Here is a 26,054-nt window from a genome sequence, read left to right on the forward strand (position 1 = left end):
GGAGCAACATGGGAAGTGGGTATTGTATTCCAGCCAGTTTGTGCCTGCTTAGAGTGGAAAATGTGCAGTTGTAGGCAGGTCAAGCAGAATTTGCAGTACAAAATGCTGGACAATACACAGGACAAAAGGCTGGGCTGCTAGATAATGACAGTAATGAGTTTTGTGGTATTGACTGGGAAAAAAACCCGACAAATTTCCACAGTAGTTCAGCCTTGTAATCCAAGGAGTTCTGAATGATTGTGTGTTTGTTCGTGCATCTCAGCAGTAGTTTTGAGTTTCTTTTCAGGGCTCTATGTGTAACTGTAAAGACTGGAAGCTTTGACTCTTCAAAATGAAAATGGAAATTTGTTGTACATTGCATTGGGAAGTCTAATAAAATTCGTAGTTCGCCAGTAACTGCCAATTACTTTGTATTACACCTCTGCTCCCCACACATATTCAGGAAGTGTTGGAAAACGTTAAAAAAATTTAACTTTATTTTAAAACCATTGTAGAAAAACATTGCATGTATTGACAATGGATCTCCAGTCTCCTCACCCATGTTATGTTTGAATTTTTATTTGAAGAGAGAAGTGATGCAAAAACTCTTACTCATGCAAATGAAATTCTTACAATTATTATCTTCTGTTTCAGATACTGTCATTTGTTATTCTAAAGGGGTTTTAACTACAATTCATTCTGGTAGGGTACCCCTCCATTACTGCATTTCAACCTCTTCCTCTTGGGAAAAGGAGAGTTGTCTAGAACCACACAGACCTTGCTTGCTGTCAGGTTTTCTTTGAGTATTGTGCTGATGGTCTGCCTTTCAGATTATGATGTTTGTTTGTCACTTACAAAAAAAAAATAAGTTTTATAAAAAATCCCTACTGTGAGTGTAGTTAGGAATTTTCAGCTGGCTCTTGTAGTCACTGGAAGCTAATTTCCTTTTAAAATGAAAGGAGTGTGCAGCATTACTGCAGTGGACAAAAATGCATTGTGATTATACAATGTAAGTTTATTGCAGTATTTCTTAAGTCGCAGCAAGATAATTCACATATCTCACTGTTCTTTAAACTTGTCTCATTTATCTTGAAAAGGTTTGATGTGACAGGTGTAATATTGGATGCTGGAATATGAGGTAGGACAGGGAGGAACCCTGAGCACATGTGGTGTTTAATGAATGCTGGTGGCAGCTGAGAGCTGTCCACATACAAAACACCCAGATGGTGGATGGGACTGGACTTCTGTTCTTACCTCTAAAAGCTTTTACCAAAGTTGGTTTGTTTGGTTTTTTTTACCCTAAACCTGACATTTTACTTTTCTTTGAAGAACTGTGTTCTGTTTTCTTGCCTCTGAAAACTAAGAGATTTTCGAAGGGAAGACATGGGAAGCTGTTGGAATCTATTAGTGCACAGAGATGTATATGATTGCTAATCTGTTGTGCTGCTCTGGACTGCTGCTGGAAGTTGAGCTCAGGCGGAAAGCTGATTGGAATACCTGTGTCATGTGCCACCACAGTTGCACTGAGGTTGAGATAAGCATGATTTAAGCTTGGGATTTTGGGTAGCTAATATATTACTTGAACACCGACTCTGCTGATATCTGACTCTCATTTCCTTTTTGAACACAGCACCGCATTCTTGCAGTTAAGAATTCAGCTGAGCAGTATTGTTGGAAAGGCTTTTGAAGCTTAGCAATGACGGATGTGTTAGAAGGGCTGTGTCATGCACCACCTTCATACAAAGTTTTTGTGAATCTTTGCTTAGATTTCAGCTGCCTTTTGATTACTGCTGTGATCATGAGCCACAAGCGAGAAAAGCATTTGTTGACTCAGACTGTATTTGCCTTCTAGTAGTCTGTGGGTATTGAAATTCAGATAGAATCTTTTTGATGTTGAATGCAAGAATCCTGAAATGGAAAGAGGGTTATTTTTGTCACTAATCACAGTAGTATGAATTTAACAGGTGCTTTACAAAAATATTAAATAGATTCTCACCATAATCTTAACAAGAACTCTTTAAATTCTGTTCAGTTCTTGTTATGTTTCACAAAATTTGCTTCTGACCTCTTGGATTTCTAGTGATGTAAAGACAAAAGAGTTTAAGCCCTATTAATAGAGGAGTATTTTGGATAATTGTGCTACTTAGTTTTCCAACCTGTTATTTCTAATATGCTGTAAATAACAGACATCTGTGCTTTGTGATAACTTCAGACTTTCCTGCAAACTGTTCAGGGTATCACTGGGACTAAATATGTAGCAGTTCCATTTTATGTGGGTCAAATTAATTAAAGTTATGTGTATGTGGTGCGACAATGAGACTGAGTAAAGACATGAACTAGCACATTCCAGTGAAATGTCATATAGGATGTACCTGTGGAACAATAAGTGTTTTAATTTAAAAATGTGAGACATGATTATTCCTACTCCTGTGTTTAACCTGTTGTCTCTCTTGATAGCTAGATCTAAAAATTGAATACAGTAGTTTTTCTACACGTGCAGTTTGGGAAGGAGGAAAAGTTACGATGGCTTAAAAGATAATTGTTTTGTTTCTTACAGAAAATGCCAGAAGCCTCAGAAGACCATAATCACTGGAAAGCCTGTTGACTTCCATTCTTTGGTAATCTGGAACATCATCCATCTGGCATGGCGCAGGGCAGTCAACAGCTTGACGTGCAGGTACTCCATGATCTCCGGCAGCGTTTCCCTGAGATACCCGAAGGGGTGGTATCTCAGTGCATGCTTCAGGTATGGTACAGTCTGGCTATTGTGTTTTAGTATGAAAACCCTTTTCAGTAGTGTACATGGAGCACAGATTTCCATTCCCCTGGTTTTATTTTAAAAGATTGGAAGATTGCACTATTTGCATTTCTGTCCTGTGTTTTAGGGACAAAGCTTTTTGTCATTCTTCATTTAGGCTTGTGGATTTTTTTTTTTTTTCCACTTACAGTTTTTCCTTGTCTGTGCAACCTGCTACTGTTATGCATATGGGGAATAAGGGAAGTGGTTAATGGGATATTTATTGATGATGGCTACATAAATAACATACTGAAGAAGATTTTCCTCTCCTTGGAAGATGAGGAACTGGCCTTAGCTGGAAATCTAAAGATTTTTCGTCTTCATGTCATCTTTCTGCCATGGCTCTCCAAAGGTTTAGTTTTACTTCTCTGTTTCCAAGTCAGGTGATGATAGTTCTTCTCCCCCCTCCTCCTCTCCTCGCCTTTTCCTTTCCATTTTGTCCTTCCATTCTTCATCTAAAATCACATATAAATCATTTTGCAAAGTAGTGGTCATCTGGGAATACCTTCAGTTAATGGGAAGATTCAGGAATGGAACAGAAACATAAAAGATCTGGTTTGGCCTTGTGGCCATGGCTAACATAACAAAACTGTATTTGCATCCTCCCTGTCCCTGGCAGATGAGTAGTCTTGCTTAGAACAGTGGCTGTGATTTTTGCCTTATGTGTCTTCTAAACCATACAAATACAAATTAATTGCTTTCACACAAATGTAAAGCAGGGGAAACCCAGTAATTTAAAGCTTTATTTGTCCTGACAGTCATTTCTTCTGCACTGTTAAGTACATGATCCTTTTGATGAACTGTGTTTGTCATAGGCGTCTTTAAACAATAAAATTAAAGAACCCTTAATGCTGCAGAAGCATATGGTGTTCTGTATCTGTAATAGGGCATTCTGGGTAGCTGGTTAACGTTACATGGCAAATAGTTGTTATTTTTTAAAGTGTAGATTTTGTTTCCAAACCCACTTTTTATTTAAAGATGCACAAGCTGGTTTTCATTAACTTTTTGCAATAAATACTGTAGATTTAAATTTGGTTGAGTTTTAGACCTGTCAAAAATTGAAGGTCTTTTGAAACGACAGATATATTCTATACCCTGATCAAATCAGGGTTTCTACCTCCACCCTGACCAAGTGACCTAAGGAAGCTGAGGACTCTGTTTATGAAGTTCTGTTTAGATGGCAAGTGGCTGATGGTAGTGGTTAACTTTGAGGTTGCTGTCTTAGCACTGTGGTGCTGATTGTTATTACAAGATCTGTTGCCCACGTATTCTGATCTTAAATTTTTGGTGATATATCTGGGTATTGCCACTGACCATTGGGATCTAGAAGGAGAGCTTAACGTGAAGGGAAGTAGTCAGAGAGAAGTATCCATAGAGTGAGAGCCATTCATATTTAAGGGCTGGACTCTTCTGTCTTCTGTTATCTTCAGTAGTAAGTCTTCATATGACAAAGTGCTGAATTATGTGTATTCATCTGTTAGTGAAATCATGAAATTTTAGGGGAAGTTATCTTCACTGTAATATTAAGACTAATTAGCTATTGGTCCCTTAGAAAAGAAATATAACATGACTTCAGCTGATAGGCTGTTGAAAATTGTATTGCAAGGCTATATGTGTATTATTATTGTATTATGTGTATTAGGTGTATTATGTATAAAAATTTATATAGCGATAGTGTTTAAAATAGAAGTGAAACCATTATTAATGTATATTCCTTAGAATGGTAATTTTAGCACACTGAGGAAGGTGGGGGTGTATGTGTCTATAAATATGTATAGACTTGTTCTGGAAGAAAGTACTCTGTCACAGAACGTACCAATCTTGGATTATATGTAACAAAGTTTGGGTGCTGAGGGTCAGATTGAGTTGAATTTAAAGTGAAATTTGTTTTCTTTAACTACTATTTAAATTAAAATCTGAACCACGGCTGATACAGGCTGTTATATGAGAAAGTGGAGAGAAAAAAAATCCACCATCTGGAACGCCTTCTAGTGATTTTATTCCTTTGGAAAGGCCATCATTTGTGGTGTTCTTCTAATAAGACAAGGTTAAGCTAAAATGAGGGGAGAGGGCAAGAAGGGAAAGGGAATTCCCCGTTAGATTTCTCATTTGATTCATAATTTATTGTCTGTATAGTTTCAACTGCTAGAACTGCAGAACAAATCAAACATTTATGGGGTTATTTGGTTTCCTCACTGATGTGTGAATAAACCCTTTTTAGCCTTAAGCTTGAAATTCTTAAAGGCAGTTGAAATTTCATTAGAATTGTAAGGTGTTTTATGGAATTGGCAGTACTTCTTCAAGCAGTACTGACTTGAACTGCTTTTTTAAGTCAATAAATACTGTTCTATCAATAAAAACTGGCCTAAAATGTTGGGCTTTTAAAATTTCAGGTAAAGAGAAATATTCAAGTAGTAAAAGAAAAATGAAAACAGTAAACACTTGGGTAAACATTAAAATGTTGTCTGCATTTTTGTTTTGCTTTTCCAGAGTTTCCAGTTTTGATCTAGTTTAATTTGATTTGTGTTGTTACTAGAAGTAGTTAATTGTGCCGACTTGGTCCTTGAAGAACATGTGAAGAATTCTAACCGTTGTTTTCCCCAAAAGTGGACTTGATTTTTTTTTTTAATATGTCATAGTGTAGCTCGTGTTACCAGAGCATTTTTCCAGATGCAACGTGAGCTATGTACGACTTGCATACCGTGACTTAGCAGGTACTACCTTTATTTCAAAGTTCCTATGTATGAAATGTTCTCCCTAGTTGTGTTCGAGCTGGGGCTTGGTTGTGGCATCAGCTGAAGGCTTGTTGAACACTGAGCAGTGGCTCTTCCTTGTGCTATGTCGCAGTAATAGGTGTCTCTTCTTACTCCTAGAACAACAACAACCTCGATGCCTGTTGTCGAGCCCTTGCACAGGAGAGCAACAAATACCTGTACATGGAGTACCACAGCCCTGATGACACCAGAATGAACAGAAATAGCCTTTTGCACATTAATCTGGGTATTCATCCTCATACCAGCTATCACGTGGGGGATGGAGCTCAACTTAATGGTGGTCGTACACTGGTACACAGCTCAAGCGATGGACACATTGACCCTCAGCGCACAGCAGGTAAACAACTCATCTGCTTAGTTCAAGAACCACATTCTGCTCCCGCTGTTGTGGCAGCTTCTCCTAGTTACAATCCATTTTTCATGAATGACCAGAATAGAAATGCAGCTACTCCTCCTCCACAGCCACCTCCACAGCCATCTTCCATACAACCAGGAATGAACACGTCTGCTATGCAAGGCCCTCCTCCCACGTATATGCACATACCTCGGTACAGTACAAATCCCATTACTGTTACAGTATCACAAAACCTCCCCTCTGGACAGAGCGTACCCAGAGCTCTACAAATTCTTCCACAGATTCCAAGCAATCTTTATGGGACTCCTGGCTCTATTTATATAAGACAAACATCTCAAAGTTCTTCAGGACGACAGACTCCTCAGAATACACAGTGGCATTCATCGCCACAGGGCCCAGTTCCACATTATACTCCCCGTCCTCTACCTGTATATCCACATCAACAGAACTACCAACCTTCTCAGTATTCTCCGAAACAGCCCCAGATCCCTCAGTCGGCTTTTCGATCGCCACCGGCATCCCAGTGTCCCTCTCCCTTTGGCTCTCCTCAACACCAAGTTCAGCCTCCTCAGCTGAGTCATCAGAGTTCACATGTTTTCATGCCTCCTAGCCCTTCAACTGTCCCACCCCATCCATATCAGCAAGCATCCCAGACTTTTCAAAAACAAGGCAGTCACTCTGTGTCGTACCTTCCTCCTTTTGCTGGACCTAGTTTATCCAAAGGTTCCATGAATAAAATAGAAATTACAGTTGAGCCACCGCAAAGACCTGGGACTGCAATGAACAGAAGCCCTTCACCAATAAGTAATCAACCATCTCAACGAAACCAGCACCCGCTGTATGCACCCACTACTCCTCCTTCAAGCTCTCCGTCAAGAGGTATGTCGGGGCAACCCAAACCTCCATTTAGTGTTAATCCAGTATATATTACCTACACTCAACCAACTGGACCTACAGGTGCACCAACACAGTCTCCTCGGGTCATGGTATCTCAGCCAAACCCAACCATTTTTAAAATCACAGTAGGTCGAGCACCGACTGAGAATCTTTTAAATTTAGTGGACCAAGAAGAGCGTTCTGCAGCACCAGAACCTATTCAGCCTATTTCTGTAATCCCAGGATCTGGAGGAGAAAAAGGAAGCCATAAATATCAGAGAAGTTCTAGTTCTGGATCGGATGACTATGCTTACACTCAAGGTAAATGTTTAACCCTGCGAATTGTGGTGTTGTAAAATGAATTTTCAGCTTGATTTTACTACTTAATAAGTGAGAATTTTGGAACCTGTACAGAGAAAAGTAGAAATTGCACCAAAAATCATGGAATGAGTTTATTCTGATTTTTTTTAAAAAATGCTAAGTTTCAGTCTAATGCATAAAGAATTTCTGAGGGTCTTAAAGTTGCTATGCTTTTGGTGTTAGAGGACTTCCTTAAAACAAAACACTGCAGTTAAAAGTAAGTGGTGTCTTCATACACTGTGTGTCTGGTTTGTAAATTCTGCGTTGAAGAATTGTCATAAATTTACATGTGCATTTTTAAAATTTTTTGTATTTGTTCCTTATTCAAATGTGTTATAAGACCTGAAGCACTGGCATTTAAATCCAGTTTATTTGGTGTAGATTGAAGAATATTAAGTGCAAGAGGCGGGAGGTAGGATTGCAGCTAAAAAAACCTTGTCAATACCAATAATAATTTAGTTTTGAAAGGTATTAAAATAATTATTTTGAAGAACTTAATCCCAAGTTCGCTTCTCCCACTTAGAGTTTTCAAAGAGGAGGAAGAGATTGGCAGACAAATTTTAAGATGTGTGTTCTACTGTGTAGGGACAGAACATAATTTTAATGCCGTACATAAATGAAGAATTCAGTAAATCAGTAAAGAAAAAAAGGTGAAATTTAACTGAAATTTTAGCTGAAAACTACTTCTCTTGGAGTCATCTGCTGTGTGGATTTGAAAAATTTTAAACTGAGCAAATTAATCAGTCTGCAAGTCATTTGGGATAATGACAGAATGACAGCCAGCAACAATTATTTTCTGGATCTGTGTTTTGAAAAGAGAGCTTATTCCTCTTTTGTTTCTTCTATCCTTTTTTTAACTTTAGAGAGCTGAAATAGTGCTGGTTTGTAGCTGGTAGACCCAATTAGAAATACTTTAGACCCAGTTCTTCAGTAAGAAAGATTGCCAGTAGGTCTGTAACCAAACACATTTGATAATGTTCCTATTAGAGCTTCAGTGAACATTGTCATTTATGTGAGAAAGCTACAAGTAGCTTCACATTGCTTTGAAAAACATATTCTGAAATGTAAAAATCAGGTTTTACCTTTGTGTCTTTGACTAGTTTTTTGTATTTGAAAAACTAAATAGAACTAGTTAGTATATGCTTTTGGGGGCATTTGCATTTGTGACAATACCTACCAGAGCCTTTGGTATTGCTGCACTGTGAACTCTTGAGAGAAATAAACTGTAGAAGAATAAACATTATATTCTTTACTGCAACAAAAGGAATCCTAAAGAAGAGTATATTTAACTGCTTAATACGTAGAACAGGTTTGTTTAATTTTCTCTTTAATGCAAATCATTGTGAAAAGCGTTACCAAAAATTCCTTCCGCTCTCTGTACTTGTGCTGTTTCACTGTAGTATGAGTCATGTTTGAGTTGTACTTTGAGAGTATAATGTGAAGCTATGAAATGCAGTCATACCATGTTAAGTTGGAGGAATCACACAAAGACAAGGTTTGGTAATAATAGTAGAAAATCACACAGCCTGGTATCTGCACTGTCTTTTCTTAATTCTGTTTGCATGACTATGCTACTTTAAAAAAGGAGAGAACAATTTTGTTCAGTAGTACTGGTGCCTGTAGTATAAAAACACCTGATGTTATTCTTGGATGGGATGTTCAGTGTATATTCTTTGGCTGTGAATTGGTAGATCCAATTCAAATCCAAAGTATAGTGCTACATTTTTGTGCAGAATACTGACATCTGATAAAAACCCCTTAAAAGCTCCTGATTGAGGTTTTTTTTGTTGTTCTGCAGTAAGTTGTGTCATGTTGTTTATTTTTCTAACTTCTTTTTAGCTCACATGCAAATACTCTTGCCATATTATGTACTTTGCCTTTGTTGGATGGGGTGAAGAAAAGAGCAAGTGCTGGCTGGAGCCTTTTATAAAATTGCATTTTGAAGGTTCAACAACAGCTTTATTTTGAACAGTTTGCTTGGAACACTGTTACATGAGCTGCTTGTTTGTCTGAATACCCACATCAAGTGTCTTATTTTTCTCTATCCTAGCAGACTTCAATCAGGTAAAACCAGCCAGATCAGAAAGGATTAAGCATCACACTAACCTGGCCAGTTCTACATCATGATGAAATACTGAGAAATGCTCTTCCTGAGGAAACTGAGTATTATCTTTTAGGTAGTCAGAATGCTTTCTTTGGTTCTCTGGGAGCCCAACATCAACTTGTGACAATCATAAATTTCAGTACCAAGACAAAAATGAGAGCATGACTAACAGCAGAGAGAGGTGAGAGGAATCAGCTCTGTTGTAGAATTAGAGTTTGAAGCACCTAAGCTGACCTCACTTTTTATTTCCTGAATTCTCTAGGCTATTTTGTTGAAGTTCTATAGTTTTGCCTTTGAACTCTGAGGAACTTAAAGTATTGAGTATTTCAGGATTCCTGAAAAGTTAAGACTGCTTAAAGTTGCTATAACATACTCTGTGACAGCGATGGGGGAAAAAAACAATTTAGGACTGACATTTGGCTGATGTCTCAAGGCTGGTGTGTCAGCTGCTGTTGAGCAGCAGATATGAAGTGTGTGTTACCTTCTGATCTTACCTCTGGTATTTTTATTATTTTTTTTGAAAGTAGAGTATTAAAATGACTAGGTTGCTGTTTCATCCTGAGAAGCTGTCTCCTTGTACAGGTGCCTTTGTATTTTTGAGACGAGAAAGACCAAATGCAAAAAAAGAAGCTTTGACCAAAATGGTAATATCAACTTCAAGTTACTGTCTAAAAATGTGTTTTTAATTCTGGAATAACTGTGTTCTAAATTGTAGTTCATTTGGCATGAAAGCATCTTCACACTGATACTCGGCTGCATGTTTACAATCACTTTTTTTTCCCCAGAAAGGTCACTCATGAATCTTACGCATAAGTTAAAAATTCAGTTTTCAAGGTTTTTATATGTTAGTAACTATTTCATCTATGTAAAACATTAGCCTTGCTGTTACATCAACGAGCAAGGATGGAGAGATTAGCAAAGGAACTGAAGATTGAGAAAGAAGAGCTTGAACGCCTGAAAACCGAAGTCAATGGTATGGAGCATGATCTAATGCAGAGGCGGCTTCGAAGAGTGAGCTGTACAACTGCAATTCCAACAGTAAGCAATTTGTTAGTATTTTAATTCAACATACGGATTTATTTTTTATTTTCTGATGAACTAAAGTACTGTACGAAAACTTTTGAGTATAAAATCTTGAGGTTTTGGTGATAATTTATTGTAAGTTCTTGACTTGCCATAAGGTAAATCTTGTAATTTATGAAACATGTCCAGCTTTCTTAGTGTTCACAACAGAACTTCTGAAAGTTATATGCATGTGCTTTTGTGGACCGCAGAACTGAATATAGTTGCTTTCCTAACAACCTATAAAAGTATATCCAAGTCTACTCAATGAGCCTGAGCCGTGTAGTGCTTGGTGTTCATGCAGGAGGGTTTAACTTTTTTTTTAAAGGTATTTTATTTATTGGAGTAGTTGCATCTCGTAGATGGTATTTCTCATCTGGTATGTGCAGGATGTGCCAAGTAACTTCTCAGTGGCAGTGTTGGCTCAAATAGTTGGCACCTCCCTCTCCTGTTTTCCTTGTTGATTCTTCTTATCTGTGTGACTTCCACCTGCAAGTGACTCTAGCTCAGACAACTGTATGGCTCTGATAAGGGAATTCATGTGGCTGAAAAACAGCTTCCACTGTGTGCAGTTGTTAACCAAATCAGTTCAGACTTACTCACTGTGTTGACATAAGCAGTGCACACAGGTGTGGGCTGGAAGGCACAGTAGGAGCTGTTGGCTGCTTAACTACTGTGGCTGCTATGTGTCTCACCTGTGTCAGGGCAGCATTTGGCAAGTATGTCCTCGGGAGAAATGCAGAGGCACTGAGTGTGCAAGGATGAGATGGGAAAGCCAAAGCCCAGCTGGAGTTGGATCTGGCATGGGATGTCAAAGACAAAAGGAAGGGCTTCTGTTACAGGAAGCCCCGTGAAAACATGGGCTCAGCAAGATGGGGGACCTGGTTACATAGAACATGGAAAAGGCTTGAGATACTGAATCACTTCCTTGCCTCAGTCTTTACAGTCCTTCGGGAATCCCAAGTCCCAGAGACCCTGGGAAAAGTGTGAAGCAGAGAAGGTATACCCTTAGTGAAGAGAATCAGGTCAGGGAATACTTAAGCAAAGCAGACATACATGAAGTCATAATCCTGGATGAGGTGCACCCATGAGTGCTGAGGGAGCTGGCAGATGTCATTGCAAGGCCACTCTAGATAATCTTTGATTGATTAATGATGTGTGGGAAAGTGCCTGAAGACTAGAGGAGAGCAAATAGTACTTCTGTTCTCAAGAAGGGTAAGACCCAGGGGACTACAGATTGGTCAGCCTCACCTTGATCCCTGGGAATGTGATTGAGCAGCTAATCCTGCACACCATTCCCAGGCACGTGAAGGACAAGAAAGTGATCAGCATGGATTCGCCACGGTGAAGTCAAGCTTGACCAATTTGATAAACTTCTAGGATGAAAAGTCTGTCCTGATGACCTAGATAGACAGTGATTATTGTCTGTCTAGACTTTGATAAGGCTTTCAACATTGTCTTCTATAAGATCTTCATAGAGAAGCTGATGAAGTGTGGGCTAAGTGAGCAGTGAGGTTGATTGAAAACTGGATGAACAGCCAGGCCAAGAGAGTGTGGCTGTCAGTGGCACAAAGTCTGGTTGGAAGCTTCGCAGAGGGGTTGGACCAGGTGTCCTCCAGTGGTTCCTTTTGACCACAGACATTCTGTGATTTTGTGACTCTGATGCCAGAATGCATCCTGGGATAAGGTAGTTTTTCCTACATACGTGTTACTAATCAGTGCTGCTAGTATTAAGAATGCTTTATATTCCAGTAACTTAGGGGTTCTTAATGATATGTAAATATATGGACTTAACTGATTACTGTTAAGGATAATTACCATCCTTCAGCATCAAATGATTTAAATATACTGAGCTAGAAGGTTTGGCTTGTTGAAGCTCCTTGGGGTGATGCAAATAAGTAAACTTTTGACCTTAGTTTTAATCAAGTAATAGTTAAGGTGGGCTGCAGCTTGTATTCTGTTTTCTAATTATCTTGATGCAAACTTAGGTAGCAAGCCATCAATTTATAGAGTTTATAAGATGTGTGGTTTTATAAAGTTGATCTCAGCTATGTTGTCTTACTAGCCAATTTTAGTATTAAGTAACTTGTTTGTTTTCCTCCTCACATGCCAATAGAAGAATGTCTTTTGAGGGCAAATTGGCTTTCTTCAGTGCCTTATCTATACTCAGTTTCTAATAAAGCTGGTAACAAAGATATAGCAATGTTATTTCTGTTTCAAATAAGATGCTGATTTTCCCACAATGACTATTTTGGGTTGTTTCTTTCTAGCCTGAGGAAATGACCAGATTGAGAAGCCTCAACAGACAACTCCAAATAAATGTTGACTGTACACTGAAAGAAGTTGATCTCCTTCAATCTAGAGGTATTGACTTGATACTTTTTAAAAAAAGATAATTTGGATATGGTCAGGACTGTTGATCTGCTGGAGGGTAGGAAGGCTCTGCAGAGGGGTCTGGACAGACTGGAGTGATGGGATGAGGTCAGTGGTGGGAGGTTCAAAAAGACCAAGTCCTGGGTCCTGCACTTCAATCACAACAATCCCGTGCAATGCTCCAGGCGGGGGGCAGAGTGGCTGGAAAGCCACCCAGAGGAAAAGGACCTGGGGGTGCTGGTTAACAATGGTTGACCATGAGCCAGCAGTGTGCCCAGGTGGCCAAGAAGACGAATGACATCCTGGCCTTATAAGCACTAGTGTGGCCAGCAGGACCAGGACAATGATTGTCCCTCCGTACTCAGCACTGGTGAGGCCACACCTTGAATCCTGTGTTCAGTTTTGGGCCCCTCACTGCAAGAAAGACACTGAGGTGCTGGAGCGTGTCCAGAGAAGGACAGTGGAGCTGGTGAAGGGTCTGGAGCACAAGTCCTGTGAAGAGGGACTGAGAGAGCTGGGGGTGTTTAGCCTGGAGAAAAGGAGGCTTGGGAGATTCTGTTGTTCACTACAACTACCTGAAAGGAGGCTGTATCCAGTTGGGGGTTGTTCTCTTCTCCCAAGTAACAAGTGACAGGATGAGAGCGAATGGCTTCAAGTTGTGTCAGGGAAGGTTTAGTTTAAATATTAGGAAAAATGTCTTCTGGGAGAGCATTGTTAAGCACTGGAACAGGCTCTCCAGGAAAGTGATGGAGTTGCCATCCCTGGAGGTATTTAAAAGTCGCATTGTTGTGGTACTTGGGAACATGGTTTGTTGCTGGACTTGACAATGCTGGGGTAATGGTTGGACTCAGTGATCTTATAGGTCCTTTCCAGCTTAAATGATCCTATGATTCTCATATGGTATGTGCTTAAATGTGAATACTTAGGAGTTTTTTTTCAATTTGTATTAGCAGTGACAACTTACCTCTAAAAAGTGGGGTTTTTTTTTCAGTTGCAACTTAATAAGCTTGGCTTGCTAGTATTTCTGTTGGCCAAGTTAAATTACATTACCAAGAAAGTGGAGACTTTGTCAGGGTCTATTAAAAAAATTACTCCTTTGTGAAGATCCTTCACTTAAAATTTAAACTCTTTGCTGGCAGAGGCTGTGGCCAAGTAATACCGAACAGAACTGCAGGTTGCAACCAACAAATTGGCAAGCAAAAATCTACTTAGATCTTCAAAAATCTTTTTTGCAACAGGAACTTGTCATAAATAGAATCAAATAGATTAGGATATGCACGGTCTTCCTTTTTTATCAAGGAAGTATCCTATAGAAAGATCTACATTTCACAGAACAATACAAAATGTTGAGCTGGAGCTGATTCTTCAATATGGGATTACCGTGCTAAAAATTACTAGGATTGACACAAAACTGAAAATACGTGTCAAAACTTGTGGAAAAAGATAAGATATAATGTCATAATAAAAAGATGTATAAAATCAGAAGCCTCTAGATGTTCATATCATGGGTATAGGAATTCAAATAACCTTCAAGTTACACTTTCTTACTTTTCTGACAGGAAACTTTGATCCGAAAGCCACGTGTAACTTCTATGATAACATAGAGCCTGGTCCCGTTGTGCCACCAAAGCCATATAAAAAGGGTAGGTTAACAAACATGCATCCAGTTACCTAATCTGCATTGAGAGAATTTTTTTGTTTTTGAAAAAATCCCTTTGGTGACAGGAAGTAATTCTACTTATTTAACTTTTCTATATAAATCAAACCAGAAAACTTTTATATAAGTGCACTAATCTTGACAACAACTTGTTTTCCTCAGACAGATTGTTGCAAATCAATGTTCTGTTAAAACCTTGACTATAAATACTGTTATTCACTGTTAGAAAAAGAGTTGAAAATATACAAATTTTTACATGTTTACTTGAGCTTCCTAATGTTTTTCTTTTTAAATACTTCTAGGTTAAAAGCTGTTTGTCAGGTTTGTTTAGTTGTCCTCTAATATATGCTGTTAGGATTTTATAGTTTAATTGGAGTCTTTTATACAAGTTTAGTTGGTCACAGCAGCTTTTTAAATTTTTGTTTATATTCTTAATTATATTTTAACTTGCCTGGTCTCACTTTATACCTATATTTTTGTGCACAGTATGAATTTCACAGTTACTCTGAAGTTTTAGCACAGCAAGAGCTTCAGATATTTTAAGGACCAAGGAGGACACTTCCTCACATTGGTCAAAAGAGATAGGTGTCCCACTTGTATAGGTTCATTTATTTTCAGTGCTAATTATGTAGTATCAGGGTTCATATCCAGCTCAGGGCACTTAAGTTTTATGTAAGCATAAGAGCTACGTAATTTAGTCTCACTTCTTGTCCGGTGGAGATTCAGTCAATATGTGCCAGAGTGACTCAACATATCCCAAGCAGACACACAGTCACTGTGTAGCTCAGTAACTCTGAATTCAACTCTGTTTAGTGGTGATTTCAGATCAGAACTCTACCTTTTGTCTCAGATATTTTTTGACCTACATTTTTCTTCCTGAAATCTGTTAATGGTTTCAAATATTAGTGGAAGCTTTTAGAGACCTTGTATCTTTCTGCTGAAGTAGCCATCCTGGGATCCTATACTCTGACACAGAGAAAAAGCTTTGTTTTCTCTGAAGATGTTGTGTGATAAGATTCATAGTATTGTGTCTCCTCTTACTGTAACTAGCATGTACTGCACTTCTTAGTGGAAAAGAAGTAACTCTTCTGAATCAGTAATTATATAGACTTCTTGACACTATGAATTTTGTAAATAAGTTCTGGTTGCTGATTGAGCACTTCACAAAGGTTTCTGTAGTTGAATTTTGAATTCACGTAACAAAACTTTCCCCCTCTTTTGAAGCAAGTATTTTAGCCCTCAATGTAATAAAATTATTACTGTGTGGAAATTTTGAAAGAGAGAAAAGGCCCAGAACTGCTGTTTGTGGTTCAGAGAAAAGATAGTACTGGGATGAGTTACCTGCATTGGTGGTAGTGTCCAGGAAAGCTGGGACAGCAGCAGGTGAGCCTGCAGGTGTGAAGGCAGCTACCTGGATTCATTTTAAATTGCAGAGATCATGTGGTTGCTTTAAGGCACTGTTACTCTGTGATGCTTGAAGGGATTCTCTTACCACACTAGCGTATTTGATTTATTATTTCAAAGCAAACTAATGTGCAAAACCTGCATTAAATTAATTGTATTTGGCAGTTGGAAAGATAATGCCTTGTAAGGATTTGTACGACTACCTTCCCAGTTTTGCCTGTTAGCTTATTAGAGATCAGTTTTAGGGTTGGCCTACTGTATTCTGAGTTTGGCTTTTAACATGATGACATTAAAAAGATGATTTTTTTTTTTCTTACATAACAAGTATTCTTTAACATTCAACTGTTGAAGGTGGGCGGGCAGACGAGTGTGGGCAGACAAGGGTCTGCTCTGTGCTGCCATCTGGCCAGTCAAGTGCCCACACTGCCCCTTGCTTAGGAGGAGTTTGAGGTCAGGCACTGTTAATATGACTGCACAGCGTCTGGGCTGGAGAGTGCTTGCATCTAAGTGGGGAGGTCACTTTTATTTCTTTTGTCTCACTACACAACTACTACTAAAATCTACAAAAGTTAAAAAAAAAAATCCAAAAAGCTCTGAGGTATCAAGACAAACCTGAGTACTATTTCCACTGAGGTTGTTGTCAGCTGTCTGCTGTGTTTTTAGCAGATGGGGCAGCAACGTGTGCTCTTTGTGTGCAGCTGCAAATTACTTTGTGTGCAGCTGCAAATTGCAGGCCTTTGTTGTACATAAGTTCTCTTTTAATAATAATAAAGCTGCTCTACAGATGTTTGTTTAGCAGATGAGTGTCTTAACCTTACCTTCTAGATATGCGTTAATGTTGTTTTGAATATTAACAGTTTGTGCAACATTATGCTCTTATGTCCTGGGAGTATTTGTCACTTTTAGTAGATAACCTGAGGTCTTCAAGTGGTGGTAGGAGATGTGGAAAACCCAGTCTTTCTGTGGGTTAAGACCTCATGTATGATTTGCATACATGCCGATTTTATGAGTGAAAGCAGACTTAAATGCTCATTCCCATACACACATTCCTGCTGCAAAGCCATGAGGAAGAAAAGTAGTTGTCTTATTCTGAAACAGGCCTATCATTTTATTTTTATATTGTATTTTTTTCAGCCTGGATAAATGCTAGAAAAGATGCAGAAAAGGTGTCATCTATCAGGCTGTTTGAAGAATCTAAGTTAGAAGTAGTTTTTCTCTTCAGGTAAAGTAGGGCTATTGGAATTTAAAATTTGGTAATAGACTGCTCTATGTAAACCTGTGAAGTCATTCCTTAACAGGTTGGTGTTGCAGTGCCCGTAACAAACTTTGTATGTTTTAAGCCAGTAAACCTTGAGCAGTATCAGTGACCCAGCAGTGGTGACTGCTGGTTATGGTTAGGTGACTCTTCACAGAAGTGAAATACTTTAAATATTCAGATTTCACAAACTGAATTAGAAGTGCTTGAGGAAAAGACCTTTAATGTTAAGGTTTCCATGTTGGTTTTAAAATAGACTGTTTACATAGATGACCAACCAGAAGTATGATCTTGACCATAATCCTTCTCTTCTGAAATAAGATGTTTTCTTTTGGCTTTTCTTTAGAGCATCAAAATAGCTCCAAACAGACTCCACGGACTCAGCCAAGAGATGAAGACTTTGAAGGGGCTCCATGGAATTGTGGTAGCTGCACCTTTCTAAATCACCCAGCACTGAATCGCTGTGAACAGTGTGAGATGCCACGATACACCTGAAATTCAGGAAGGGGCTGCATTGGGTTGAAAACAGGCTCTCAAGCCGACAGCTGTAGGAGAAGGAAACATGGGGAACCTTTCAGTCCATCTGCCCGGCCTTTGCCAGTCAACAATCTTCATATTGCAAGGGGTGGGAGTAATGTGTTAAGATGTTTCTGCTTCTGCTACACTAAAAGATAAATAAATTAAGGGTTAAATTCTTTCCCATTGCAGTGAGTGAAGCAGAAAATGAAAACTGAAAATGTACAAGGATTAATTTTGAGAAGAATGTATGCAGGAAAGCAAATAACTACTGGTGTTTGATCCTGTGGTTATAGTTACTGCTTAGTGGCTCTAAAAAAAAAAAAAACAACCCAAAACTACTGTTTTTTTAAAAAAATTATAGGACTCTTAGTAATGGTGTGAAGTGTTACACTTAACCAGAAAAACTGAAGAGCCAGAGCTGACTTATCCTGGCCCCAGCTAGCTGGAAAACAAAGGCTCCCTGTGCTTCTAGATTGTAAGCTACTGAAAAAGAAGACAGGTAAATGCAATGATAAATTTTGCAATGTTTAAACAAACAAAACAAAAAAAAAAAAACAAGGAGAAGGGTATTTGTAATTGCTGCTTTTTTTCAGGGTAACTTATGTCTACAAAAAATTGCTGTTTGAAATAGTAACCTGAGGTGACTAAATGAGAAACCGTATGAGTGTTACAGAGAGTTTAATCAGAGGTAATTTTTTACAATCCTGTTTGCTTGTACAGTGCTCACCTGGCTGTGTCAACACTGGTAATAAACTGAGAATGAATTCTACCACATTACAGATGAAAATACTGCTGCATGCTTTCATTGGGCCGTCGTGTTTCAAAGCTAAAAGTATGCTTTTATATACAACAATCTTCTAAGCCTGTGCTGTGTAACAGCACGGGGACATATGCCAAACACAGGCTACTCCAAATTCTGTTTGCAAGACTTGAGCTCAGCCATGGTTGTGTATGAGAAGAGTTTGTACCGAAGAGTTCCTTAGGCCTTTTCAGCCTCCAATTTGTGAAGAATTCATGATGTTTACAGCACAGAAGGTACTTTGTGCCCCAGATCAAAGTTAGCTGAAAAATAATTAATCAGCTCTTCAGTAAAGATTTATTTGCACATTGGTGATAAACCAGCCTGTACAAAATAGCAGATGCCAGATCCTGAAAAATTACACACTGCATTCTCTTTATTGTGGTCAGGAAATACTTGTCGTAGGTTGAAGAACACGAGACTTGCAACTGAAAATCATATTGGTACTTTTCTGCATATGATATACTGTATTATAAAGGTGATGTTCAATCTGTTTGAATGCTTCAGGTTGCTGTAATAAAACACTCGATACTTGTGAACTCGAACGTGGGTTTGGGCAGCTGAATGACTGTGACACAACTGTGTGACTGAGTGGGATGTTCCTGTGTACTGGTCAGAGACTGGTACAGTGCATTTGAGTTTTTATGGTGTAACTTCATCACAATTCAGAGGTGACCAAGCACCTCAGCTGAGTTATGGTAATTGACTTTCTGACCGTAAGGCAAAGTTTGCCAGCTAAACCTTGCCAGGGCAGTTTTAAATTACTACCTTTTAAGCTGTTCTTAGTTCATGGCAGCCACATCCATATGGTCAATTACCACAGTTCACTTGATGTGTGATAACATATTAAGCTGTGGTAGAACAATCATGTGTCTGAATCCTTATTTAAAATAAAGCAGTATTTGCCAAGGGGTGGGTGGAGGAAAACTCATCTTGACTGCATTGCTCAATCTGGTGTCTTCTCTCCCCACAGTATAAAAACAACAGTAAGAACCAAACTATTGATCTTAGAAGAGGAACCAATATTTTATCTGGCAGTTTTCAATATGTTCTTGCACTAATTAAATCTTCAGGATAATTTTAAATAAGCTAAGAGAGATCCAGCAATCGGTGTGCACCACTGATGAGCAAAACAAAGTCAAAGGCATCAGAGATGGCTTTCCTTCTTTCCTAATGATTTATAATTCTGTGGGGGGAGCTCATCACATGTGGAAAACAGTAAAAAAAATTACTGTCAAATGAAATCAGAAGGCAGATACCAATTTTGTGCATGTCAGTGGGCAGTCTGACAAAACTGAGATAACTAGAAAACAAATGAGCCAGAAGCATTGCTGTTATCAGCTGTATAATGAATTACCCAAAACAATACCAGTAACTTCATGACTTTTCTATCCTGATGCCTTTGCCTTTGTATTATTTCAATTTTATGTTAATTTGTACTTCTGTTGAAATTCTAGAACCATTTGTTTTTGCTGGAATTACAAAAAGATAGCAACTGAAGTGACAGTCAGCAAATGAGAGTAGGTGTGTCAAGCAAAAATATAGTTATGCCATTTTCAGACAGAATAGATGCTACTTTTGAAGGGGGGGTGGTGAAAATATACATCCAGTCCACTAATTCCCTAAGCTGCAATAACAATATGTGGAGACTTGCAAATCTTAGTCCAGTTTCACCAGAGGAAGAGAAGGAAGGGCTGCCATGACAGCAGGATATTTTTTGGAAGAGTGAGCAAGCACTGCTAAATTGAAAAAGAATTCCTTTGTACCAATAATTTTACCCCGGTTTTTCAATTACTCTCATTTGTTGCTTGTACAAAAAAAAAGAAGAAAAAAACCAACACCCACACCTCTCAGTTGTATTCTTTTACTTGTAAATGCCCATACTCAAACATGAATAGTAGACTTTACATGGTGCTTCAATATTGCTGGTTTGTTAGAATGTAAATTGTATTTTGAATATGGGAAGATCCATTTTCCTTCTGAAAGCAGGTGATGCCATTCACATCCCAACTGAATTGTAGAGTATACCAAAAAGATTGGTTTATGTAATATTTACTGAATGCACATAAAACCCTTATGTCAGCTGGCATACAAAATGCACTGTATTGTGTACAACCTGTGTGTGTGTGTGTGTGAGAATGGTGGGATGCTGATGCTGTTGTGTTGAGTTAATGCACTACTTGTGTTTTCTTTTTTCCTTAATGACTGAGCTTTCCCTCAACCATGCTACTAGATTGGTAGAGTTTGTAACTGACTTGGACATTCAGTTATTCAAAATGATCTCACTGTTCATTGAAATTTTATAAAGCTTATTTTATATTTACTGTGCTATTAAGATGAATTCCCTTTAATTATAGGATACTACTGTAGTTCTTTAAAAGTTTATTTAGAGTGGGGCTTGTGGAAAACTATTCAGAACATAGTAAACCAAAAGAAATCCTGAACTTTGGATCTGCTTTTCATTTGATGTAATTATTAGTCTTGTTTGGGTGAAGAGGAAAGGGGTGGGAAGTCAAAGGAAGTACTTTGTAAAATGTAGTCTTAGATCAGATTGAATTGTGTATCTGTGTGTCTGTGGTATGTGTGTGTTTCCCTTGAAAAATGGGAGGTGTGGTGAAAAGGTGTAATAATTCTTAAAAGAGCTGGTCTCAGTACTTTCTGATTATGATATGCTACTGAATCACATTTTTTTAAAAAAAATCCAACTTTTCTTTCAGTTACTTTTTCTGTCCCAGCTATACATCTCTCACTTCAGTTCCTAAATACTTTTAATATTGATTGTAAAATCCCTTGAAACGGAAATAGAAATACTTGAGTTGAAATGGGGACAAAATAAAACCAATAAAGAATGTTTTAAAAAAGAATGTGAGAATATTAAATATGTTAAAAACAAGCTTGTCCTCAGGATGATAGTTTTTGTTTTAGAATTCAGTGGTGTACCTTAGAATGTGAAAATGACTATCCTGATGTGGACAGTTGGACACAAACAATTCAAGAGCTCGTTTGGTACCACAGAATTTACGTGCTCTATACTCTATGACTCTAAATCCCACAAGGAAAGAAGGCACAGATATCACATGTTGTAGTCAGTACTGTCTCTATGTGCTGCTGCATTTGTTTTCGTTTCAAAATGTCAATATTATGTGAACCCAGACATAACTGAATTTTGCCACATTTCTTCAGTTGGGCCTTTCATTGCTGTTCATGTCCATAAATGCAAATATTTTTCTTGGATTTGAATAATCAGAAATCAGTGGCATTAATGCAATATTATAATCCTGGATTTCCAGTACCTTTGAAACTAATTTTAAAAAACTGTGTTCTTGAAACTTATTTATTTATGGTGGCACCAGTGTATCTAATCCATACTTCCTGCTGTGTGAAACCCTGTTAAATTTTTTCATTAAAGAAAGAAGACACGATCTTGTTTAATCCTGTATATATGGTGTCTACATTCTAGATTTGTGTATGCTGTGAATGAACTTATTACTAAGAGATGAAATTGTATAAAAGCATTCAGAGGCTATGCATGCATGGTACCTCCAGAAAGTGCATACTCCAAGTTGCAGATTCCTGCAAAAATAAATTAATAAAACTAAGCAAACATCACATCCTGCATTTGTTCTTGTATGTAGTTGGAAACATTTAAAAAATACAGCCATTTTTGGCATTCATAGCCTGATTTGTTTCTTGTCTCCCACTTGAACATTTGTTTCAGGGCTTTTGGGATTTTTGTTTAGCTGCTCATTAGGCGTTTGCTGAATAATGAACTGGGTTCCAAATCCTGTTCCCATGGATGTGGATAAGGAGGAGCCCCTTTTAGATGATGGACATTTTGTGCAGCTTCTGATATGGAAACAGATGGGGTGTTCAGAGTGTGAAGTTGAGCTTACCACTTCTCTCTTATATTTGAATGTAAAGTTGTTATTAAAGAAGTCACCTTAACCTGCTTTGGGTTGTAGCCTGGCTGACAGACTTTCCTGCTTATCAGCAGTGATACTGAGTATCTGGATTACAGAAGTTCGTCTCCTGCTCTAACCTCCGCAGAAAGGCACTGCTCTGGGAGAGGGTGGAGAACTGGAAATGCACAAATAGGCACTTTATTGGTCTGTCTTCTCAGTTACCTCGATTGTATCAGCTCAGCATGATCTAAACCTTGAAAGCTCCACAGCTGTGCTGCAGCCCTGTTTTGCTCACACACAGTTTGTCATTCACCGCGTTCTCGTCTAACAAACCTGGTGCAGCCTCGGGTTTGGGCTTTGGTCAGTAAACATAGGTAAGAATTTGGTTCCTGCATGCCTTTTGCTGAATTGGGTTTATCACAATTTCAGGACAGGTTTATATTTTAACCAAGCATTTGATTCTTTTGCTTTAGAAATCATTGCAGTTGAAAGTCAATTTTTTTAAAAAACTAAAGAAGTTAAGGTACTTGTAAAGTGTATTGTGCTGATGGAGACCACGCAAAGCTTAAAAGACTCGGGTCTAACAGCTGAGTGGTCACTGTTTTTTCCCTGAAGTCATGAGGAGGAGGAGGGTCTGCCTGAATTGCATAAAAGTAGTTGATTTATTCCTCAGAATTGCTTGATTTTGACAGTAGTGGACCATGTCTTAAACCTGTGGCTCATCGAGAGATGATTTGCCCTGTGATCTGGTGAGTATTCCTGGAATTAAGTGCTGCTGCTTCTAATCAGTCAGGATGATCCATGGTGTGGTGGGTAAGTGCTTTAAATTCTTTACCTTCTCTGATTTTAAGTGCACTTTTTGGAAGGAGGTGATTAAGATACCTGATTGAACAGGTGGACTCAAAGTGTTACATTCTGAATAGGTTACCTGATGTGTTGTGGGAACCTTGTGAAGTTGTTAGAGAAGGGGCTCTGTTAATTTTTAGCTGGAGGGTCTGTGATTTTGTAGCTTGTTGTTTTGCAGGAACGCCTCTTTGTTTCACGAAATGTTCTGTCTCTAGAAAACAGTATGTATTGATTAAAAAGAATAAACTATGAAGTGAAAATACATTCATAAAAACTCCACTCTGCAGATACTTTCTTTCTGGATAGGTAAGACTTAAAACTTGGCATCTGTTTGCTGCTTTTATGAGTTCCATTTCGAAGATATTGACAAATTAATTTTCCTTTATTCCCAAACCATTGTGACAGTGTTGAAGTTAAAAGCTCTCTTGCCAGGTTTGCTTAAAAAAAAAGTAGATAGGCTTCTGTTACTGCTTTAGAAACAAAGGAACAAAGCCTGTGAATGAAAGACCTGCAACACAGGTGCTGCTTTGCTTTTGACTTAAAGGCTTCTTATTTTTTTGGAAGTGTTTTAGGAAAAGAAGTTTAGGCATGTGGCAGTTTTTTTAGGGAAAATATGGACTACTTCAGGAAAAAAAAAAAAGCTAGTTGAGAGAGGTTTCCATAGGTTTGAAAATGATAATTCTGGCTGCAGACTGGTATGGCCCTCTGGTGCACTGGCCCACTGGCCATTGCTTCACAGGGCCTGCTTGCAGGTGGGGCATCTGAGGGGTATCTGTTACCACAGCAGGAAAGATCCTTGGCCTTTTGGGAAAGAATAAACACCAACCAAAAATCAGGACCAAACATTCCCCACCCTTGTGGACAAGGTGGTTCGGGAGATGCCTGAACGTTGTGGGTTTGAGTCGGAGAAAGTTGGGGCTTCCCTGCCCTGCATCAAAGATGTAAGTCACAGCTCGATAAATATTCATCCCAAGCTCTCAAGGACTCTGCTGGATTGTTCTCGAGTGTCCTGAGCCAGTCTTGCATATTCCCGACATGGAGGTTTATATTTCATTTCACCTGAAATTACTCTTCTCTACTTTTGAGCCTATTCAATTAATTCTAATGACTTGGCAAAGCAGAAATTGCTTTTGGCAATATAAGCGAGTCTCTTTGCAAATTACCCTGTGTGCTGGAGAGTGCCCAGTGTCCACCCACAATCCAGATCCACGTGTACCCCTCTGAGCCCCCAAGGAGGCGGAGGATGAGAGTCAAATACACTTTCCAGGCAGATATGTGAGTTTAGAGTAAGCAGGGTCTGAGAGGACTTTGCAGGCAATGACCTGTGGCTTTATGAAAGCTTGTGAATCCTTTCCTCTGATTAAGTTTGTGTACATGATTTGCTTTCTTTGTGATGAACAGCTGTGGTGGCCAAAAGCCTTGGTCATCTTTCATCACTGCAGATACTGAAGCCTGATGACTTGGTTGCTGTTCCAGGTAACTTATTTTAAATTCCCCTGCTCCATTCGTCTCAAGACTCATTGTTCGTAAGCCAAACAGATGTTCCTTTATCCTTTTTCCTTTTTTATTTTGACTAATAATGATGACTAATGTATGACCACAAAGCTGCCCCTGATCATCCTTCAGCCTCTGGAAACTTCAAAGCTGCAGTCAGTGGGTAACAAGCTGTGTGTATGTTCACATTCTTCTTCACAACACTGGTACCTCAGGTCAGTGTTGTATCACAGACAAAGACCCACATAAATACTTTATTAATCCATAAAGCAGATCTTAACACATGTAATTTTGAAACTTACTGCAGGCTTTACCATTGCTTTTTAATGTAACTGAGAAGCAGACTGGCTGCCTTGACCCTGGTGCCCTTTTAGGAAACTCAAACCAATGCTGATGGGAAGAATTGTTATCTGGTAAAACAGCAACTGCCAGCAAAATTTACATACCTTGTGTTGTATGGTGAAGTGAGATATTTGAAATAGGCTTATTTTTAAAATGCATATGTTGGACTTAGCTTTTTATTCACGTGATAAGTGATTTGTATGCACGGCACCCATTTAGTAGTCCATGTATTATGGTGTTAAAACTAAGGGCCATCATTCAAGAGAGTGATAACAAGATCCTTTTTATTTTCAACTTCAGCACTATTAGACTTGCCAAACCTGCCCTTTAAATATTCTGTGATGTTTTCCCAGTTGCTTGTTTTCCACTTCTAGTCCAAGATTAAATATACCCTAACCCAAGGAGGTTCTCCAGGTATTTGATGGTTCCTTAGCTGAGGTTATCTGATGGATAGCAAATTTTTTCTGAATGAACAACAGTTCTTGATGTGGATGTTCACTGAGTGAGCATTGCCCTCTCTCCAGCAGCACTTCTGTAAACGAAGGAGACTCTTAGAAGTGAAATAGGTTAACTATGAACATTTAAAGTCAGCTCTGAGTGTTGAACAGCTGTGTGCATGCAGGATGTGTCATGAAAAATAACCATTATTGAAACACTATTCTGAGATGTTATTCTATCTGGAATGGTGGCTGCTGCAATTTGTAGGTGCTACTGTTCACGTAGAACTTCAGGTTCTCTCTGAATTTAATATTAGGGAAGAAATGTGTTAACTGTATCAATGTATTTTTTTATTTGCTCTTTCCTAGGTTGTTAGTTAATCCCTAAATATGGGGGGAAACCCTTCACTGAAACTGAGGTGCAAAGCCTGCAAATTTCTGATTTGTTATGGTGTCTATTTTTTCTGACAGCTCTGTGTTTTTGATACGTAGAACTAAGAAGCAATAGTCACTGTGCCTTCTTATCTTTCTGATCTACCTGGATCAATGCTGAGACTCCAGTCACTGAGGTCATCGATCTCTGAGCACTGCCATGTCCTGGTGCCCTCCAAATATACTCTCGCTCACCGGGAATGGAATGGAATTGGCTTATTGCATTGACAAGGTATCCACACTGCAGGGGTTATGATTATTTGGATCCAGGCTGTACTTCTAGGTCA

At 38.7% G+C, this 26,054-nt stretch overlaps 1 protein-coding gene across 5 annotated transcripts in view; it reads left to right on the forward strand.

Annotated features, from left to right (window-relative positions):
- The window catches only part of TAB3 (TGF-beta activated kinase 1 (MAP3K7) binding protein 3), a 44,331-nt gene extending 22,418 nt beyond the window's left edge, over nt 1–21,913 (forward strand). The window contains exons 2-8 of one of the 5 annotated variants that reach the window (XM_032678867.1): nt 2,537–2,725; nt 5,650–6,784; nt 7,025–7,102; nt 10,123–10,283; nt 12,578–12,671; nt 14,240–14,323; nt 17,343–21,913. In XM_032678867.1, the coding sequence (XP_032534758.1) occupies nt 2,624–2,725; nt 5,650–6,784; nt 7,025–7,102; nt 10,123–10,283; nt 12,578–12,671; nt 14,240–14,323; nt 17,343–17,491 (1,803 nt within the window). In that variant the 5' untranslated portion in view covers nt 2,537–2,623 and the 3' untranslated portion in view covers nt 17,492–21,913. Of the gene's footprint in view, nt 1–2,536; nt 2,726–5,415; nt 5,491–5,649; nt 7,103–10,122; nt 10,295–12,577; nt 12,672–14,239; nt 14,324–17,342 lie in introns of those variants that run through there. The other 4 variants (XM_032678866.1, XM_032678865.1, XM_032678868.1 and 1 more) reach the window with 4 other exon arrangements.
- The last annotated feature ends 4,141 nt before the right edge of the window (nt 21,914–26,054 follow it).

Source organism: Chiroxiphia lanceolata, chromosome 2 (assembly GCF_009829145.1).
Source record: "Chiroxiphia lanceolata isolate bChiLan1 chromosome 2, bChiLan1.pri, whole genome shotgun sequence".
NCBI classification, from domain to species: domain Eukaryota; kingdom Metazoa; phylum Chordata; class Aves; order Passeriformes; family Pipridae; genus Chiroxiphia; species Chiroxiphia lanceolata.